This window comes from Symsagittifera roscoffensis, chromosome 9 (genome assembly GCF_963678635.1).
Source record: "Symsagittifera roscoffensis chromosome 9, txSymRosc1.1, whole genome shotgun sequence".
In the NCBI taxonomy this organism is placed as follows: Eukaryota; Metazoa; Xenacoelomorpha; order Acoela; family Convolutidae; genus Symsagittifera; species Symsagittifera roscoffensis.
This window is the reverse complement of record NC_087070.1, coordinates 46,002,265-46,024,881: the sequence shown is the minus strand read 5'-3', so window position 1 is coordinate 46,024,881 and position 22,617 is coordinate 46,002,265. Positions and strand designations below refer to the sequence as shown.

The 22,617-nt window shown below is 37.0% G+C and overlaps 1 protein-coding gene across 23 annotated transcripts in view; it reads right to left on the bottom strand.

Annotated features, from left to right (window-relative positions):
* LOC134854903 (uncharacterized) overlaps positions 1–22,617 on the bottom strand; it is an 86,425-nt gene that overhangs the window by 8,567 nt on the left and 55,241 nt on the right. For 3 of the 23 annotated variants that reach the window (XM_063871280.1, XM_063871283.1, XM_063871292.1), the window contains 8 exons: positions 15,203–15,352; positions 12,192–12,350; positions 11,506–11,646; positions 10,984–11,136; positions 10,304–10,465; positions 9,499–9,672; positions 6,490–6,792; positions 777–1,139 (listed from right to left, as the gene is read on the bottom strand). In XM_063871280.1, the coding sequence (XP_063727350.1) occupies positions 777–1,139; positions 6,490–6,792; positions 9,499–9,672; positions 10,304–10,465; positions 10,984–11,136; positions 11,506–11,646; positions 12,192–12,350; positions 15,203–15,352 (1,605 nt within the window). Of the gene's footprint in view, positions 1–776; positions 1,140–6,489; positions 6,793–9,498; positions 9,673–10,303; positions 10,466–10,983; positions 11,137–11,505; positions 11,647–12,191; positions 12,351–15,202; positions 15,353–16,233; positions 16,369–17,079; positions 17,227–18,243; positions 18,391–19,348; positions 19,487–21,310; positions 21,452–22,617 lie in introns of all 23 variants that reach the window. The other 20 variants (XM_063871268.1, XM_063871269.1, XM_063871270.1 and 17 more) reach the window with 20 other exon arrangements.

The following is a 22,617-nucleotide window of genomic DNA, read 5'->3' as shown; positions in this document are numbered from 1 at the left end:
CTCGTTCTTCAATAGTGGAGTTTTCCTTCCTTTCATCAAAGGAAATTAACTTAAACAGAAATCAAAAATCACAACAGAGGCGAAGCTGTGCTTCGCAAACACTAGCGGAACCCGACAAAACGTAGCTCTATAAAGTGCAATGAGACAACGTAGAAATAAGCCTCGAATAAGTAAAAATTCGACTACTTCTCGAATCCGATCTGAGACCTAGAGATTATCAATCTCACGCACTAACCACGGACGCTTACTAAATCACAAAAACTAGCCACAAATAAAGCAGAGAACAGGTGCGATGAAATTTCCATTGCTACAGGTCGTGATTATAGCAAACAAGTGAACACTTTTAATGAAAACTGCTAGTTACGAGTTAGGTTAGAAAAAATAAGGTTCGTACTAATACAAAAACGCTGGGAAGCTGGCTAGTGTAAACAGCGAAATGTCAAATTTGAACGTGAACTTTTTTCGACGTTTCATGAAAAAAGCAGACAAAAAATCATCACGACCAGTGTAAGAGTCACTACGTTAATCGACGCTTAAAAATAACTAACGTACAGTTGTAAAGTTCCAATAAACTCCAAGAGATCAAGAAAAAAACTATATCTATTGTCTTGGAAATTTTTGAATTTGGAAGAGTAAGTTTTGATTGAATTTTATTTGTTGAGAAAAATCCAATTTGAGAAAACGGGATCAATAGAGAAAATTTCTTATTCCGCTTTCTCCACTCAATCTGCCCCAGGAAACAACCATTGAGCTTTGTGAAGATGGATCATATTTACCTTTCGTCCTTCAAGTGGAATCATGAATCGGACTGTGTTAGTTTCGTTGAACTTCTTAACCACATCACTTTCGCCATCTTTGTAACTATCGGGCGAGAACGAGAACGAACTCTGGCTTCCAGACTTCCTCCCTTTAACAGGAGCAAATGGAGCTTTTACGGTTATCGCCGGGTACTGAACTCTGTCTTTGGCCGTCAAGCGTGAAATGTCCAGAGCAAAAATGACACGAAGGAATTTTCCACCGTCCACAGTTACAGTGGTGATGTTGTTGAAACTCTCGAATTTTGCAATGGGCATTGTTTTGTTTGTTTCTGCGTCAAGGTTCTTGAAGGGCTTGTTCAAGGTCACTTGCTTCTGAAGAATCTGAAATGGGAACCACAAAATCATCATGAAATATTGAAATCAAGCAGACACACAAGACACGTTAGATTCAATTATTCTTTTCGAGAAATTAGAGTAGTTTCAGCTAACTATTTCCAATTGCAAGACTAAGTTAAAGATAGAAATAAAAACTTGACTTTCAATATAAAAACCAAAAGGTCGTATCAAGTATGTGTGCTTGTTTAAGCATCTTAGAAAGGTGATTGTGGTTATTAAATGAAAGTACAGATGAAATCAGTCAGAAATTAACAAAGCATGCAAAAACAGAATTTTTTAAGCGTCTACCCTCTCTCAAAATGATCCCTTTGCCATTAAATAAATGCTAAGCGCTACGTGCAACAGAATCACTGATAAAGTTAAGGGATACTATGCCATAATAATGCAAAAATGCAGGAGTTAGAAGGAAGGAGGTTAGAGTTAAAGGTCGCAGCTAGGCGTTAGCGACCAGTCCTCAAGTTTATCTTAAATCGCATTTGTCGCCAAAGCTTACTAATTAAGAAGAGGCGAGAGCGCGCGCTGAAAAAACTCACTTTATTGGTCAAAACCTTCCAAAAATATTTCTAAAACGGTAATCATTTTTGGCCTGTAGTTTTAAAACATTCGCTTGTGGCGCACACAATTTCGGCACAGTAATTTATTTAGTTTAAAAAAATTCGCGCACCGCACCCCTCGAAAAACCCTAAAACCAGATCCACTCCTGGCTTCAGAATTAATTTTAAGCTCTATTTTTTAAGAAAAAATTCTACTCAAAATAACGAGTGAGATTAAAAAAAAACACAAAACTCACAAGGAAACATGCAATGATTTTATCATTTGAAGGTTACAGTCAATCAGTAGTAGCAATCACGTCCAACAAAAATATTTTTAGTTTGCTCTCAAGGTTTTTTGGAAAAATTCCCATTTTTTCTAAAACGTATATTGAAAATTTTGAATCATTGTTCGGGCAAGTTGAGCTATTTGTGAGATAATTTTTCTTTTTTAAAAATCTTCTTGCCTTTTTGATAGTAAAGCGAAAGCTGTCTTCGGATTTGTCATGGTGCAATCATAGGAAAGACAAAAGCTTCGAGCTTTAGTATATTAACATAGCCATCAGACAAGAGGAAAAGTGTCAATGAACGCAGAGAAACAGAAAAAAGACCAACTTCTTTTATGAAAAACTTCACTGGGATCCCTAATTTTATAATCTATATGCAGTGGGCATAAAAAAAATTGGGTTAGTAAATGTATTAGAGGATAATTGGACAAAAACTAATTTTTATCTCGAAGAAAAATCGGTGCCCTTGAAGCTATTCAAGTTTCCAAAATGACACTTTTTGACATAGAGTCGAAACGAAGCTTCGCACCAATTGCGATAGCAAACTACATGCCAAAATTCTCAAGATAGTCTGGCACGTACAAAAAAGAACAATTAAATGATTTATTTGGAAATCGTCGGCTGAAAACCCTGGATATTTTTCGCAACTCTTATAGAACTCGATTGCCAAAAACATGAAGGACACATTCTACACTAATTCCCTTCATTCTTTTCTGATAACAATTAGATGGAAAGAATACGAAAAAAGAGGTTTCGGCCCGAAAATCATGATCCAAAAGGTCCTTCAATTCGTTGAAAACCTTGGAACCAAACAAACTGCATGTCCATCAAGAACATCCGGATGCATTAATATACACTTTCGACTGCTTGCTAAAAACAGAGATCGAAATGAACAAAAAATAAACACCGAAATTTCAAAAATTTTGATTATGAAAATTTCAATAAAATACAAAAAGAAATTACAAAAAAGGAAAACTCTAGAAGCCTATGAAATTGACCCAAAAATATCAATCTTGTCAAATAAGAAGCTAATACGCAACGGCAAGGTAGCTGAACTACAGCAAAAAAAAAGATCACAAAAAAGAAGCCCGTCAGTAAAAAAAATACACGCACTTTCATAAATTACAAAACAATTCTACCAAAAACAACCTGATTTTTAAACAAAGTACAACACCCGTCACACCTTCGTACACAAGACAACCAAGTCAAACTTTTAAGAAAGCGAATTTTCCGGAAATTTTAGATTATTAAGTTAAGTTAAACTAACTGAACACTTTATCACAACAAAAAATCGTAGCGTGCAGCGTACTGAAAAAACGTGCAGCGTACTGAAAAGGGAAATCTTGAAATTGGAGATCCTACTGTGAACAAGTTCTTAAACGACAAAAAGTCTAGCACGCGATGGCAATACCCTTGCTTATCGCAAGTGTAGTAAAACTAACCCAATTTGAGGAAACTGGATCAATATGTTTTTTATTCCGCCGGGAAATCAGAGATATAAAATCCATTTTGAATTCGAAGTCGTCCACATTTTTACAAGACTTTTACACTTTTCGATGGAGTTGCCTTCAAAAAATATCATGGAGAAATCATAGTTCGATAGTGATGAAATTATAATTCCAACCGGGAAAAAAAAACAAAATTCAGCATGAACAAAAATCATTCAAAAACAAAAATCATCACGACATACTTAAAACTTTCCACTACGCTCATTGCCACTTAGTCTTAATCGACTAAATTGCAGGCATTAAAAAAAGACAAAAAAACATTGAAACAAAATGAAAAAAATTCCTAGTTTATGCAAATTGCATTTTGAAAAATTTTTATTGTAAGGAAAGCGCTGAATGAAGCTCCGAAATTCGTCTTCCTGGAGTAAACCCATGTTTACCACACCACGGCTTAAGTAACCAATTTTCATCGCAAAAAAAGGCTACTCGCACACTCGCTTTACTTTTTCAAACGAAACTGACTACATTTTGAAAAATGTTGTTTTCTTGTTGTTCCGACCTGTAAAATGTGGCCACTATCAAGAAAAACATTTAATTTGAGACGGCAGGATTATTCTTATCTTTTGCAATTGAGGCAAGCTCGTTGGTTACAATGAATGCTCTACGTTTTTAAAAAAAAATTTGCAGTACTTGTTGTTCCGACCTGTGAAAGTGTAATCAGTGTCAAGTATTGCTGAAACAAATTTTTTATACGTAGAGTAATCATTGTAACCAACAAGCTTGCCTCAATTGCAAAAGATAAGATTAATCCTGCCGTCTCAAATTAAACGTGTCGAACATCAATGATTGGTGCATTTAAATCTCGTTTCAAACCTCTTTTTCCTCCGACCATTGAAGATGGGGAAGAACTTTGTATTCGGGTGTTTTAGATTTTTTCTGTTGTGTTCCACGCAAAATGAGGTACTACATAGAACAATTGGATTGGGTCGAGTGATGTATTCACATTTTAGACCTTTCAGACGTAATTCCAACTATTAAAAAAAATTCCCAGAGTCGACTAAAATTGCTTTGAAATTTGTGAGGATTTACACTAATTTCGAGCAATTAACACAATCGAGTAACGTTCGTTATATGAAAAGTAGAGATTTAGGCTCAAAATACTTGTTTTTTTTCGTAACCGGAAAACTTCATTTGAAACTTCTTTTAGCGAGCGCTTTCTTGGCCATTCCCTACTTTGAACAACAGAAAGCAGCTAAAAACGCTGCTCTAAACTTGCGCTTATAACTCTAAATAATTCTGAATTTGAATCATTTTATACCAATTATACAGAGAGGTGAAGTTGCACTTCGCATGCACAAGCAAAAATATGACCGATAAAGCTACTGGGAAAAATTAAATGCGTAAAACTTTGAGCCTACAAAACTTCTGAAATGACGCATTAGCAGTACCAGTCAATTTGAAAAAAAAATTAGCAACTAACATGCCTCAATTTATAGAGCGGACGAATTTTAACTCCTATAAGAAAAATTTCATTTAAAGCATCAGACCCTGCCCAGGTTCGAACCCTCTTATTTTGTTGGGGGTCTCCTTCCCTAATATCCTTAGCATTGGCTACACTTAATAGCTGGTTTATGCAAGCTGGTTTATGCTCAAAATGAACACTAATATTAGCGACTTAGGTTGGAAAAAACCAGAGTTCATACTATCACACAAGCTTTGCTTGTGTAATAATGGGCTTATCTCGAATTTAAGCAAAGGACGGATACCAAAAACATTTGAAAAAATTTAATATTATGTTTTCTACCGTAACTAAATTGAAACTGGATCAAAAGACGAGCGTATTCATGCTTCTCTTCGCGAATTTAATGATTAAGAATTGTAATTATGTTTGACTGACTACACAAGAAAGACTCTAAGTTAGAATGAGAGGTGACAAGAAATTCACAATTACACCAATAGCTTGTTGCACTCACAATACAGATAACATGCAAATAAGTTAGCGGTCGGTCGGGCAGCAATTTCTAAATTATTGACTTTTATTTCGAAAAATTCCATGAAACCACAGGCTTAACAACAGTGCAGAGGTTTAGTTTCACTGCAATTTTGCGGTTGCTATTTTCGCTGTTATTAAGATTAAAAAATGGCAAGACACCCAAAACAAGCTCAAATCTGGTTCGACTCTTACAACAAATCCGCTTCTTGGCGCCATAAAATTTCTCGAGTTCACAACATCATGGACTGTCTCCTGGAGCTGTGGTAATATTTGGCCCATAAATTGGTTCGGCTCAGTTAATCCAGGGAACATCATCACCATTTCGGGTTGGTTAGTCACAATGAATTCGTGTTGACTCCAAGCGTGAGGTGCCGTAAAAATGAGTTTGTATGGTTTTGCTGATGATGCAACCACGATTTTGACATTGGGCGACATTACCGAATTTCTGCCGGGCGCCTAAGCATATGAAATAGTTGTAAGTATCGCAAAATATTATTTTATTGGTCGAGCCTCAAGCATAAATGAACGCTCCGAATACTTTTTTTCTCTTTTTAAGAATAAAAATTTAAGTTAAAATATGTCTGGAGCCGCAATAATGTCCGAGATAACGAATAAGCCGTTGACAATTTTGGAACTAGCAGTGCATTTAAGGATAGGATTTTAGATAGTTGAGCAACTAAGCGAAACAACAGAACCATGGACTAGATATTTCATCATTGAAATCATCTCGGAAAACACAAGCGAGAGCAGGCAGGCCAATCAGAACGGTTTCAACGGAAGCACGAGAAAGAAGTGACAAACCCCATTTGCAAATGCCTACAAACCCCTGCCACTTTCAAGAGTGACAAGGCATCCAATGAGATCAAGTGACGATAAATCAGCCGAAACTTTTCCAACAGACAACGGAAGTAAAACTTTTATATTGACGGACCTATTCTTATCCAAGAGAGAAAAATTTTTCATACCAAACAAATCACTTTTCCATGAATAGCTTCCCGACCGCCGCGATATTATGATCTACAGTTTACAACATGCTGTCAAATTCGATGATACTTCAATCGCCCTTTTTTGTATTACCATTGCACTTTTTGCGTCCAGGTCTTGGCTTTGCAGTGTGAACAAAGACCCCGGGGTTCCTTTCAGATTGGAGCCCTTTTCCAGTGACAAATCAAACAAGGTTGCATTGTTGTAGTTAATAACTCGCATAAGTTGAATATAAGAGAACTGTCGAGCGTGAACAACTGTGAGAGAGACTCCTGCTTCTTGCAACCCTTTAGTATCCACGTCTGTTATCGTGGACTCAACGTCCATACTGTCTTGGTAAGAAGTTATGAGAACTATTTCATGGGCGTTCTTCCCTGAGATAGCTCCATAGTTACCCTAAAATTTCATCCGTATTTGGACTAAAAATTTATAGGTAAATCTTTGCAGAAAACGCGTGAATTAATATCCAGAATCCTGAAAACAAACATGGCCTCTTGTTCGATGACATTGTAGGAATCTTGGATTTTTTCACAAGAGCGGCTTCGTAGATTCGAAAAATTCACAAAAACAAGATTCGTATTTTGTTCACTGACACTGAAACATGCTTTAGCTCCTAGTTGAAGTGAAGTGGTCGGAAGAATGTAGAAAAAATTCATTGCAGACAACGGCGACCAATTTAGTAGGAGTGTTCGGATTTTCGTGAAGGTGGTCGTACTGTCGTGAATCGGTCGTACTGTCGTGAATCGGTCGGACTAATACAGAAAATCTTAGCCGAAAATAGCAACCATTTTAGGACCGAAGACGTTCCCCGCAATAAATGCAGAAAAAAACAAGCAATTCCTTTCATAGTCTCTTGCTATTCAACATTCGATTTTATGCGTTTGCTTCCCGACCTACTTAATATCATAATCTGCAGCATGCAAGCATCACCACTTAAAACTACCATTTCACTTTTCGCGCTCATATCTTGACTCTGCAGGCTGAATAGAGAGCCAGGAGTTCCTTTCAGATCTGTCGATTCTGAGTTCAGAGCCAAGTCATATAAGGGAGCATCGTTGTCTTCGATAACTCCTAGGAGCTGCACGTAGTAGTACTGTGTTGCTTGGATAACCGTAAGAGCGACTGCTGATTCGACCAGTCGGTCTGTTTGTGCTTCATTTATCCAAGGCCGAGTTGAGTCTTCAAATGAGGTGATGAGAACTATCTCATGAGCATAGTTCCCAGATATAACTCCATATTTATCCTTTGAACCAAAACCGACAGACATTAAGACACTCATTGTTAAACTTCCTGTTTTTTTTCCCAAAAATAAACGTTTTAAATCTTTGACCAAAAAGTTTCGGAGTTCCGAATCCAGGAAAAATATCCCAATTTTGCTGCCCGACATCGATTAAGAAGTTAGACCGCTAACTTTGAAGAAACATTCCAAGAGCCGTTACCATTCCTTCTGATTTCTAACAGCTGCAACAATTTTCCTTACCGTCAGGGTTTCTAAGCCGACTGGCATTTTAAACCTACAGTGAACCCCGCAATTTGCTCCTGTGTTGAAATAGGACGACTTCGAAGCTGCTATTATACCGTCCAACTGAGCATATTGGAAGTTTATCGCGAAGAAAACGGAAAGTTTGATGTCTGAGTCGACAATCACTTCCGCGAAATCGTCGGCAAACGGTCCGAAGTTTTCGACGTTTGACACAACTAACATCAACTCGCTGTTCGGCAACACAGAACCAAAAGCTCCGTTCTGGTCAAAACAAACAAAGTAAATATTCAGCTCATAAGACTTCCCCCAGATGGAAGACATGAACTAATCTGCTTTTTTTAAACAGATTCTTAAATATTTGTCCGCTAGCATCTCACGAAAACGCGTTCGATTCCAATTAATTTGAACAAGCAACTCGTTATCTTATCACCTAAAATAATTTAGTAAACCACAAGCTTCGCTTGGGCAAACAAAAAATAGAAAACTTGCCATCGTGTTGGTTTCATACCACCGACTGCCAGGCAAACCGACCGCTAACACTTTATAACCACTGCGACACATGCTATCCGAGCATCGGCAATGCGTTTAAATACCATTTGCGCTTTGGGCTGTGCAATTTGGACAGGCAAATAAAACTCTTTAATCGGCCAGCCAAATGTCGTGTCAAATACAGCCGAGTCCGCCTTTTTCATCAGCTCCACGAGAGCCGGACCCCAAGCGTGATACCTGGCAAACGCGAACGAAAGCTTCAAGCTTTGTTCGAGAACAGTCGCCTCGTATATATTGACGAAGGGACTATGATCCGCAGGGTTGCTCACGACGAACACAATTTCGTGATTGGGAGCAGCTAAACCGATACCGTGCTTCTGTTTAAAATACAGTTTCTGCATTACGATTGGTTTAAAATTCACTTGCCAAGGTTTAAAATCAAAACAGCCCACCTTTTTTTGCCTCTTTGCCCAATGCAAGAAAGTTTTAAATATTCAGTTAAACCCCCCCCCCCCTTTGCTCCCGAATCATTAAGAAGAAAAGCAGTTGCTCAACTTTACACAAAAGCCTCTTAACTTTTACTATTGAGTAAGAATCTTGAAATGATCTGCTGGTCGAGTCGTCTTCAGCTACGAGCTGATTTCGAAACACGGACATAAATTCCGAGTTAGGTAGCTTTCCAATCCATAGTTATAATGTTTACAACAACAGTAGAGCGAAATTGAGTTAAAAATAGAACCAACCTTGAACATATGACTAAAATATCAAATGAACATTATCCAATAAAAATAAACGAAGTTGCAATATAGTTCAAAATTTGTTATCGGTTAAGTTGACTCTTATCTTATCCCAGGATAAACTTTTAAATAGACCGTCAAAATATTTTTTAAAATAGATACGATTGTTTTTAAGTCCATATTTCTTTTTATATTTGAGTTTTAAAAATCATGTCGATATGTTGATGGTGTCAAAATTAGGGTCATTTTTTTTCTTCAACTTCAGATCTCAGCAAAGGATTTTTCTCAGCAAAAGAATTTTGATCAATTCAAAAATTCACTCTTTTAAGTCCTCTTGAGATCTTAATCCACATTCTCTGGCAACCCTCCCCCCCTTCCCCCCAAGACACTTACATAGTCCGAGTCGGCATTTTGGTTGCCGGTGCAGCCCAGTGTTCTGAAACTGGCGGTTAGACTCCGTAGGGACTCTTGATTGGCGGGCGAGGGGTCTGTTTTAACTGTTTGACTTAGCCCATCGATCGCACTGCTAAGAGTAGCACACGTGTTATCCTTGGAGCCGGCCTCGTTCTAAACAGTGATGTACGGTTCGGTTCTCTATTTGTTCATAAACTAAATTATCTACCATAATTTAAGTAAGAAAAGCCACTATGGATGAAATGGAAGTATAAGATTTTCCATTTTTAAGATTCGGAGGAGGGGGGCGGGCTTTTTCTTGCCCTAGAAAGAAAACTGAATAGACGCGCCTGGAGCTGACGACACCAGCTTAGAATCAAGTGGCTTTCTTTTTACCAATCAAATTAGAAAAAAAAAGATTTTATACTGGAACTTTGTGCCACCATGAGAACAAACATTGCAAAGAGGAACCAAACGGTACATCACTGATTGACATCAACAGAAGCACGAACGACCGACAACCAAAGAGGCAATCAAGTATAATGAACTAATTGCGTGACCTTTTCATAAACCGGATGCTTAATCGTATCTTAATGTTTAGAAAAATACTGACCGGAAATATCCACTTGTTATTTACATTTTCAAGGAGTTTTGACTTTTTCCACTACTTTTTGATTTTTAAGATTTTATAGACAGAATTTTGACGATCTATTTTGTCTACTATTAATATAGGACTTGATGGCATGTGAAATAAATTACTGATCTTAAACCTTAGAAAGGATATAAAAGTATTTTATTGACTAACCAAGCCTGATATATCAGCGCCACCCTCCGCTACACATTTCGAGTACTGCGCTTGCAACTTTCGAATCAGTTCCGTTTCGCCCGAATCCCCGCCGTTCGCTTGCATCATCTTAATCGTGTCCATTATGGAATCACAACTAGCCAGCGCATTGCCGGAGCCACCCTAAACCCAAAATACCGGACATCAGTAAGCCCAAAAACTGAAATGCCTGTTCAAACTATTGAGTGATTAATTTTTCAGAAAACTAAATTATACGCAGTACCAGTCTTAAGTTTATGAATCTTGAAATAACATAAAATGAGCCTACGAATGAGCTTAAAATGAGCATAAAATTATCATTTTATGAAAATAAATAAACGATCGTTTTAAAACATACAGAAAAAACAAGTTGAAACCAAGGAAAACAATCAAGATACTTTTTAAAGTTAGAGACGGACTCATTAGCACGTGCGAGCACTACTATCGAACGGAACTTCAATTAGATCGGAACAAGAGCAACGAAATAACACAAGCGCAACAAGAAAAACACCATTAATTTGTAACTTATTCCACAAGCCATCAAATAACCACATCTGAGAAACCGTTCAATGAAATTCGAGAAAAAGAAGTCTCTGGCAACTGGCTTGACGCTGGAACCATAATTGGTTTCTATAACCAGGTGTTCATCGTCATCTACTCACATTAGTATCGATTCCTCCTTGTTCCAGACACTTTTCGTATTGATCCTTTACACTTTTGATAGCAGCCGAGTCAGAATTGGGGTCTGCTTCCATAGACGCCAGCACTGTTGAGAAATGGGAGCAGGTTGTGACTCCGGTATTGCTGTCCCCACCCTGAAAAACGACGCCAGCGTCCAGCCAGTTGCCAAATAGCCAATATATTCAACTTTCAATGCATTCAAGCCAGTCTGGGCCAAGTTTCATTGCAAAGCCAAACTAGATAAATATCCTTTCTGACAACATATGTAACACTTGGAACGCAAAATACGGCCTGTTCATCTTTAAGCTTCTCTCAACAACACAAACCTAGCAAGACAACTTAGCGAAAAAGATGAAGTAAATTTTATGAAGTAAAAGCGACATGCCATTAAACGATTTCTCAGATACTGAATTATTGCGTACAAAACGCAATCTGTATGAAATTACACCGGAATAATAATTGCAACCTTTCAGTTTTTGCCAATTTTCTTTCTTTCGACTTACATCGATTTCTGATTCGTCCAAATCTGTTAGACAAGCTGCGTTTTTCTGCATGAGCATATTTCGCACATTGACATCGGAAGTTGAAGTGTAAAGTTGTCGGATATCTTTGCACGATAGTGTTCCGTCGCCTCCCGACCCGCCCTGAACAAAGATTACCCTAAGGGGGTCCGATCGTTTAACAGCATGCCGCCTTATATCATAACCAACACCATCATTTATTGATAACTTACTGACAAATTTACTGTCCAACAAACACGTCAAATTTTAGACCTAAATTGCGACTTCTCATTGACTTCTACTACGCACGCATTGCTTTTACAAGAGACAAAACAAATTTTAACAACAAATTTAGCGAATGCTAAAAATTTTGGCCAAGCCATTCTGGATTTTTTCTTCTTTGTGTTGGACAATAAAGTTGCAAGTAAATTTTTGCCAGAATTATCAGATACTGCGAGAATAATAACAAAAATTTTTTCCAGAACGCAAAACACTAATTTCAGTTAAAATAACAAGCGACTATGGACGATGGAAAACAACAAGCACGATTTCTTAAAATGGGAAAAATGCGAAACAATTTATTCGGACCAAAAACAAGCCTGTGAAATACTTGTGAGATACTTTTGAAGAAAACTGAAGTGAAAGCAGAACCAAAACTTGAATTTGATCTTGAATGGAACATTGCTGACCTCTTTAGTGGCCCTCGCCCTGCACTCCTCCAGGCTTTTCCTACTCAACTCGATCAACTCAGAAGTTCCACTCTTCATAGCATTGTCATACATCACCTCCCAAGCACTACAGTCCACCCCCTCTCCCCCTTGACCACCATCCCCACCCTCACTCACACCCTAAGCAGAAAGAAGGGGCATGCGTTTGATTAATTAACAGCGCTTGAACCGGGGGAAGGGGGGTACTCATGCTCACAACCCTTTGACCATGGTTCCCGATTATCTTAGTAAATCGAGTAAACCAACATATAAAATAGCCAACAAAAAAATTCAAAACCATTAAAAAAATATGGCCATAAATCTTTTTTGAATTTAAAGCATTTTTTTAAGATTGACCCTTTTATGGATAAAATTAGTCCAATCTAAAAATTTAAATCCACGTTTAAAACTCAAATTCGGTCACATTTTTTTTGCAACATTAGCCCTTTCGTTACTGAAGAGCGTAATTTACCGTTATTATAGCAAACTAATAAAAATAGAAAATAAAACTCGAACAATCAAAATTGGGCGAGATTAAAGGATAATACTTTTTCCCGAAAACATAGCCAACTGAAAGTTGGAAAAGAGTAATGAACGCAAGGAAACTGAAAAAAAAAATGACTCGTTTTTTGTTTCAAAAACCTTCACGTTTTGAATTTCGAAAAAATACAGGACACTAAAGCTCTATAAAACTGTAGAACAATTTATGATGAACACTTTTTTGTTAAAAAATAAACCCAACTTGAGAAAACTGGATCAATAGGCAAAACTTTGATTTCGCAGCGAAATCTGATAATTAATTTCCATTTTCGAAATTAGAAGTCGACCATGTTTTTCATGACCTTTACCTTTTTGCTGTTCGATAGTGGAGTTGGCCTTCCTTTTAACAACGGAAATTCACTGAACTTGAAAAAATCACTAGTCAAACCGCGAAAAACCAGAATTGAAAAATTACCAAAAAAAAATACAAAATCAGCAAGACATATATAAGAATACTCACTACGTTCATTACTCTTGAAAACCATCACGAAATATATGAGTTTCTTCCCTACGTTCATTGACTCTTAACCATCGTCAGCATCAAAGCCAATTACTCTCGAACGAAATGAGCAATACCTCTACCCTGAAACGACTTCTAAAGGCTGCTTTTTTTAACGAAGATAACAAAAAAATGGAAAACACTATTGACACAGATGCGAAGCTGCAATTCGCAAGCAAAAGCAAAAAATGGCAAATGGAAGCTTTCAAATAGCGTGAAAATGCCATAAAATTAAACAAACTGAAATATGGAAAAGCAAAAAAAAAAATTTTCCTCTACGGGAATCGAACTTACTCCATCGACGACCAACAACATTGGAGAGTAATCCATTGCTAATTGAGCTATATGCGCATGCTTTCATCCAAATACCAGCTACACGGACACTAAATTTGGCATTTTGGAGAAATTGGCACTAATTCATGTGACTTGGCTTTAAAAAAATCTGACGCACAGAGACGAAGCTCCACTTCGAAATCACAATTGAAAAAAAGCAGTTAAAAACCAAGTCTAAAATTCAAACTGAAATTAGAGAAATAAGTAGCCATTTAAGTTCGAAACGACGAGTTGAAGTGGCACTCGGTCGGTTTTTTTAACCTCGTGTATGAGCAGGGGCGGATTTGGGGGGAGGGGGGCGGACGCCCCCTCCCCCTCAGGGATTCGACCCAAAGGGTCCCCCCTTTGGTACTTTTTAAGAAATCCATTTTTGCCGACCGACCCTAAAATTTTTCCTAAGGCGCCAATATATACTAACTTTGAGGGGGAGCGCGCGCCCAAAAAACGCGATTTTTTTGTCAAAATTTTTTCAAAAATTTGCCTGCGGCGCAGAAAATTTGGCCAAAACATTACCTTTTAGTGCTTTAGAAGAGCTCGGAAAATCAATTTGGTCAACCTAAAAAAAAAAGGTCGTCAAAATTTTCGAAAATTTTTTTGAAAATCCGCCCCCCCCCCCTCGAAAAAATCCTAGGCGGCCCTGTGTATGCGTATTGTTTTCGTACCCGTGATAGAAACATTGTTAAGTGCTGAAAAAAAATTTTCACTCTAACAATGAACACACATGGTAACCGACAATAAATCCAGATTTGCGATCAAGTGTAAGACTTAATAAACTGAGTGGGACGCAGAAAGCAAATTCATTGCAGCAAAACAGTCAAAACTTGTGCTACAAAGCGCTTTGATCAACATATGAGCCACTAAATCATTCCTAGACACTTGAGATCCCGTTTGAGCGCATCAGATTTGGATTCAATATCGTGCACTTAACTGAGATGAAGAGTATAACGAGAGACAAGCCGAATTGGACAAGCATTTAGTTTCTTGTACAGTTTAAAAAGTATACTTTTTATCAACAATTTTCATCGGAGATAAAAAAAATTTTTAAAATGATTCATCATGTTCGTGCCAAACTCAATTTTCAGTTGTTAAAAATAGGTAAGTTTCTTAAATTACTTCTTTCAGAAAATGAGAAATAGTATCGCTAAAATTTCAAGATCATATCAAAATTGAGTTCATTTATGGCCAGTTGTTTGTGATTACTCCTGGAGTAGTTACTCCTGGAGCTGACAGAGAATGAAGCTTCGTGTCAACGACAACAACCAACTTTGTATTGCAGGCATTCTTTGATTCTTTGTATTGCAGGCAGCAGGAAATGGAAGCGATACTGATTCTTTGTATTGCAGGCAGCAGGAAATGGAAGCGAGAACCCAAGGGTCTATCAGAAGAAATAGTAAACGATTCAATTTAACCAACTGACGCAATTGAGACAACCAGAAAACAGCAAAGCTGAGGAATTTTCATGAGAAGCGTTGAAAATCTCTCACAGTATCAATTGCAATTAGGAATATTAGCAGATATGATTTATCCACACAAGAGCAATTAAAAACAGATCGACCTAGAAATAAACATCATCGTAATGATGACAAGAAGGAAAATGAAGCCTGCATCTTGTTCGACTGACCTGGTTTGCTTCAAGACATTGGAAGTAGGCCCCCCTCGCTAGTTGTTTCTGGGCCTCCGAGAGGGAGGAGTCTTGCATTGCAATCTGATAGGCCAATTCTTTACTCTCACACTCGTTCGACGCAGCCGACCCACCATCTACACCCCCACCCTACAGAAAAATGACATCTTTCGGCTCTTTTCCACCCTCCCCCTAATTTCCTATTCCAATAGCAAAACTTCCAAAACGTCTTTAAACGTAATATTACGGCTCGATACATAATTTTATGAAGCAATATTTCTCAATAATTTATGTTCACTAAGCCACATTTTCGTTATTGTGAAAACTGGAAAAAAATATCTTCTGGTCTTTTCCTACGCAAAGACAAAACCGTCCAAAAAACTTACAAACTCGTGAATAGTTTTTGTTAATTTTCAACTTCGATCATTGAAACTTCCACAAATTGTCAAAAAAACGAATATCAGACGCGCGACGAAAGAACACAGATATATGTGCAAATATTCAGACCACAAACTTCCGACGGCATAAGGACAAAAACTGCATCAGGATATCAACTCGGAAACAATATCAATCAACCTCTACTCATGAAAACATCCACGATGGAGGAACCGCCCCTCTGACAGGAGCAAGCAACATACATACAAACATACATACATAACAAACAAACTATCCAGGAACAACTTATGCCCTCATCTTGGCAAACTAAGCGAGTTTGCGGCCAAATTCACAGCTTGTTCGTCTGGAATGGTCTGGTTTATGGTAAAAAACGATAGAAAGCTGCAAACAGTTGTGAGACAAAATTAAATGAAGATCAAATGAATCAATTCAAAAGCTTTATTCAAAGGCCAAATTCAAAAGCTTTTTTTTCAGACTTTTTTTGTTTCAAGGTCATCTGAAAATGTTTAAGTAGCGAGTTGTGACCAAACATTTGCTCAAAATTGGCAGATAATGTTTCTTGATTAATTCTGTCAATCTGAACTTTTTGCAACTTATTTAAATGAGTGAAACTGTCATTCAATCAATCAGCCTACCTGGCATTCCTCTAGGTCAGCTCGTAGCAGTCGGATGACGTTGGGACTCAGTCCCTTCTCTAACCCTTCTTGCAAGGCTGCCCTTTCAGAAGTGCAATCCCCGCCATCCCCACCACCCCCCTCGGGTACAACCACCTGAATAACAGGGGGGATCAAATAGCTGCATGAACTAGGCTTGTTATTTATTTAAAATATTTCAGCTATTTTCGATGAAGAAACCTGATTTTGGATTAAGAACCATTTAGAAAACTTCAATTACAATAAAATATGGACAAAAGTATTACAAAGTTTTTTAATGGATGTTCTCATATTTGACGAATGGAGGGGAAGGAAGGGTTTTTGGAGGTGGCGAGGATTCACGAAGAAAAAATACAACGCAAACAATTCGACAAACCAGATAGTCAGTGTGGGTTAGAAGTTGGATTACGGCTAGTTAGCGATACGAGTTGGAAAAATATTGACAATTAAAGATGACAATCTATTAACCAAACTATATCAGATTAAAGATAACAAACTTCAGAAGACGCCACATGATTAACTGAAGAAGATAACAGGCACAAAAATGGAACCTCAGACACTCAACTGATTTAAACTCAACTTACGAAGCCACATATACAAAGAAGAGATCCAATTTTCAAGACAAAGTAGTGAATTTCTACCGGAAATTACCAGAACCCACAACAAAAAACTGAAATAAAAGCCTCATCAAACCGAAGCGCCACATACATAGAGACCGAAACGACTGCTGACAGATGGAACAATTTATAAAATCCAAATCACTAAAATTACGATAAACGAATACTAATACATAAAATTAATTGATCTCGACGCAGGATAAACACGCACCGAAGACTCTTGCTGTTGACTGATGCATTTGTCCAAGCTGCTCTTGAGGGACTGGATGACATTGGACGAGTAGCCTTCTTTGATTGCCTCCTCCCACGCATTTCGCTCTCCTTCACACCCAGAAGCAGCCCCATCATTTCCATCAACCTGGCAACACAAACGCGCGCTACCCTCACCGTCAACTTATGCCATCCATATCATCGAGAACAATAGGAATGACATGCAGAACACACTTCCGAGAATCTAATTTTTCTCAAAAAACAAGGACAACAGCCAACAGGACGTAGAGCCCAAAAAACTGAGCGCAGAGCGAACACAAACGAAGCTCCTATAACGGCTACAACCTGCTACTACGGGATTCGAACATGCGTCTCCTGGTCCCGAACCACTTGCTTCAAACTTTTAGCCATAACATCACCACATACTACTTTCACGCATATTTCGTTCTTAAAAATCAGGAAGCAAAGAACGTTCTTAAACAAAGCGGATAACGCAGTCAAAAGGAAGTTTGAAACCTGTCTATAATCTTAAGGAAATCAAAAAAAAATATTTTAAAAAGAGTTATTACTCTGCCTAAACTCTGTTGGGATGAGTAAGACTCAAACTTCGATTAAAAAAAGACTCAGATGTTTTTTGTCCAACTTTTGATCAAACAAATCGAGCCAAAAATAGCGCATTTAATGATGAAATTTCGGGTCACTATTTTGCAAAACAACTTGCACCATAAGATTTCTGATGAATCGACCTCACTAAATATCTTCACTCCGTTCACCAACACTTAATAACTAGATCATACTGAGTGTGTATTTACAACGAAGATATCATAAAAATGGAAAAACTATTGACACAGATTCGAAGCTGCAATTCGCAAACAAAACCAAAAAAAATGGCAAATGGGAGCTTTCAAATAGCAAGAAAATGCCAAGAAAAATAAACAAACTGAAATATGGAAGAGCAAGAAATTCCTCCTTACGGGAATCGAACCTACTCCATCGATCAAGCGAACTCATTGCAGCAAAACAGTCAAAACTTGTAATAAAAAGCGCTTTGATCAACATATGAGCCACAAAATCATTCCTCGACACTTGAGATCTCGTTTGAGCGCATCAGATTGGATTCAATGTCATGCACTTAATTGAGATGAAGTGTATAAGAGAGACAAACCGAATTAGACAAGCATTTGTTCAGATCTTGTTGCAGTAAGTCTATCATATGCGCCGAGTACTTCTTCTCAACCGCCTCTTCCAGGGATTTCCTCTTACTGGAACAGTCTTTGGAATCCCCGCTGCCATCAACCGGGTCAACGACCACCTAACACAAAACTTACTTGTGGCTATTCCTATTATAGCTAAATAAAGCATACTTTTTATCAACTAGTTTTCTTCTGAGGTAACAATTTTTTAAAATGATTCATCTTGTTCATGCCAAACTCAATTTTCAGTTGTTTAAAATAGGTAAAATTCTTAAGTAACTTTTTTCAGAAAATGAGAAATAATATCGTTTTGGGCAATTAAAATTTCAAGATCATATCACAATTGAGTTCATTTCTGACCAGTTGTATGTGGGTTGTTCATCACCAAAAGGGTTGTTCATCACCAAATTCTATTCACTGCAATGAATGACCTAGCTTCCTATTAAGGAACAGATAGAGCAAGAAAGCAGACTAAAGAGCAGCAAAGATAAGCTTTCTCTTTCTCTCCTTTTCTGAACTCAAACTCAATCATACTGTCCAAATGAATCCAAAGTGATCTCCCGATTACATTTCAGCCCGATCTTAAGTTAAGCATCGCAGAAAACTAAAGGCATGTATCAAGCGTGACATCGCAAGAAAAAAGCAAGCGTGACGTCGCAAGAAATGAAAGAAAGTGAGCCAACAACCAGCTGCTCCTGGAGCTGACAGAGAATGAAGCTTCGTGTCAGGCAACGACAACAACAACCAATGATTCTTTGTAATGAAGGCAGCAGGAAATGGAAGCGAGAACCCAATGGTCTATCAGAAATTTTTTTTAACGATTCAATTAAACCAACTGAAGCAATTGAGACAACCAGAAAACACCAGTGCTGAGGAATTCTTATGAGAAGCGTTGAAATGCCCGCAGTATCAATTGCAATTAAGAATATTAGCATAGATGATTTCCCGCATAAAAGCAATAAAAAAACAGTATCGACCTAAGAATAACATCATCGTAATGATGACACTAAGCATACAAGATAAGCATAACTATAAAAAACTCATGCGATGAAAATCAAAAAAGAGTGTCAAACACACTTGTGATTTAGCTAGACACTGGTCCAAGTCTTTTTGGAGGAGATCTATGACATTAGAGGGGAAACCTCGCTCCCTCCCATCCTCCAGATCTTCCCTCTGTTTCAAACAATCCGAGGAGCTGGAAGAAGAAGCATCGTTCTATACAAACATATTCAATCTCCATTTTCTCTCTTATGCATACATTGAGTGAGGTTGGCTTCTTCTAAGAAACTGCTCTTTTTTTTCTACGGCAGCATTTTTGTCACAAAAAATGAGCTCTGAATTTATGCCATTGTGTCAGAAGCTGTAACGTTGCTCTCCCGTAACTGGACAAAAACATTTAAGAAAGTTTCCTTTTGCTAAATTAAATAAAATAAGGTAAATGTTTCTTTTTTTTAAAGCTGAACAGAAAAATTTGAAAAAATCAAAAGATTTTCGCCAAAACCAAGTTATTTTCAAAAACCTACAAAAGGTAAAGACTTAATCGATATCGCGAAGTTTGACATACTTCGCGATATTGGACAAAAACATTTAAGAAAGTTTCCTTTTGCTAAATTAAATAAAATAAGATAAATGTTTCCTTTTTTAAAGCTGAACAGGAAAATTTGAAAAAATGAAAAGATTTTCGCCAAAACCAAGTGATTTTCAAAAACCTACAAAAAGTAAAGACTTAATCGATATCGCGAAGTTTGACATACTTCGCGATATTGGACAAAACATTTACGAAAGTTTCCTTTTGCTAAATTAAATAAAATAAGATAAATGTTTCCTTTTTTAAAGCTGAACAGGAAAATTTGAAAAAATCAAAAGATTTTCGCCAAAACCAAGTGATTTTCAAAAACCTACAAAAAGTGAAGACTTAATCGATATCGCGAAGTTTGACATACTTCGCGATATTGGACAAAAACATTTAAGAAAGTTTCCTTTTGCTAAATTAAATAAAATAAGATAAATGTTTCCTTTTTTAAAGCTGAACAGGAAAATTTGAAAAAATCAAAAGATTTTCGCCAAAACCAAGTGATTTTCAAAAACCTACAAAAAGTGAAGACTTAATCGATATCGTGAAGTTTGACATACTTCGCGATATTGGACAAAAACATTTAAGAAAGTTTCCTTTTGCTGAATTAAATAAAATAAGATAAATGTTTCCTTTTTTAAAGCTGAACAGAAAAATTTGAAAAAATCAAAAGATTTTCCCCAAAGCCAAGTGATTTTCAAAAACCTACAAAAGGTAAACACTTAATCAATATCGCGAAGTTTGACATACTTCGCGATATTGGACAAAAACATTTAAGAAAGTTTCCTTTTGCTGAATTAAATAAAATAAGATAAATGTTTCCTTTTTTGAATCTGAACAGGAAAATTTGAAAAAATCAAAAGATTTTCGCCAAAGCCAAGTGATTTTCAAAAACCTACAAAAGGTAAAGACTTAATCCATATCGCGAAGTTTGACATACTTTGCAGCACCAGAGCATGAACTTGCGCATAATTGCTACCATGAAAACGAAACCAGATGTTGGAAAGGTCTACAACTCAACAAATACTCAGACTAGAACAACATGACAACAATAAATACATAGTCCTTATCAATTGAAGTAGCCTATTTTCAACTTATGACGCACAAACTAACCATAACCAAAGAGACCCCACACTCGAAATCACGACTTAAACATGCATCACCATGTCAATAACGACCTCAATTAACAGAAACAAATTGTAACGCCAACTAGTAGTGAAACAATTGCCGTCATGACAACAGCATCATCTAACAAGTATCAACAGATTTGATCTCCTGCGACCGCAGATAATTTAGTAGCTTTGGATGAGCCAGGAGGATAAATATTTCAAAACATTCGCCATTATTGAACTAGGAAACATTAACAATAGAAGGTTTCCAGTAGACTATCGAGATGATATCATAGCCCCATTAGGAATCACAATAATCAATAATGCTCATATCTATCAATCTACTCAGTGTCTAACCTCAGTATATTCTGCTTTACAATCGAGAAGCGCCTTTTGTAGAACATCTATCAGTGACTCATCTCCTCCTTGACTTATGACCTTGTCTAGTGCATCCTGCTGCTTAGCACATGCGGTCGCAACTGAACCCCCACTCGACTCCTACAACATATTCCACTTAAGGAAGCTTACATTCTCAACCTGTCTCACTCAATCAAACAATTCAAGCACCATGGAAGAAATCATTTAAAACAAAACCTTCGCCAACAGACAGTTGGGAAGCTATTAACGAACAAAAAACTATTCCTGAGCTTCATGAAAAAAAAATTTCTCAACTTTTGAAAACTTTAGATCAAATGAAAACAGCCAACTGACAGTTGGAAAAGTAATTAACACAAGGAAATAGAAAAAAATGGAGTTGTTTTTTGAAATAATCTCAACTTCTGAAAAAAAATAGATGCCCTTCAGGCTCTTTGAATTTCTAGAACAAATTATGATTGGCCCTTTTTTGATAAAAATAACCCAATTTGAAATCACTGGATCAATAGATAAAATTTCGCTGGGATATCTGATGATTCCACTTAAACTACTATTTCAAACCTGATAGCATTAAGACTGGCATGAAGCATTAAGACTGGCATAAACATAAAAAACTATTGGAAACACTGAATGATTTTTTTTTAAAAAAGTTCTCATGAAAATTTCTCTCTTTTATGGCAGCTATTTCACTTGCAAGAACGATGAATGACTCGCAGATGCAACTAATGCTACGATTTGTCATAAAATTTTAGAAAAACCCTGAGCCAAGAAAAATCACAATTCTTGACGATACTGATGAATATTCTTTTCGTTTCGGATTGAAAAACACATCACTGAAAATTGAAAATGACTTAAAATTAGAAAAAATTCTGTTGAAATTTAACACATCAATTTTGTCTTTTCTTTTTAACTGAACCGTTCCCACAATTCAGAAAAAATCTAGATTTGCCAACAGACAGCACTCGATTAGGCTGAATATCTAAATCACATATTACATAAAAAATAAATTGAATTTTATTTTAAGGCAAAAACATATCCAATCGAAGATTGGAAAAAGGTAATGAACTCAAGTAAACATAAAAAATAGATGCCCTTTAAGCCTTTTGAATTTCTAGAACAATTTCTGATTGGCGCTTTTTAGATACCATGAACCCAACTTGAGAAAACTGGATCAATCGGTAAAGTTTTTATTCCGCTGGGAAATCTTAAAAATAAATTCCACTTTCGCAACTAGAAATCGTTATAAAAATAACTTGATCCGAAAAAAAGCGACATATAAAGTTACCTTG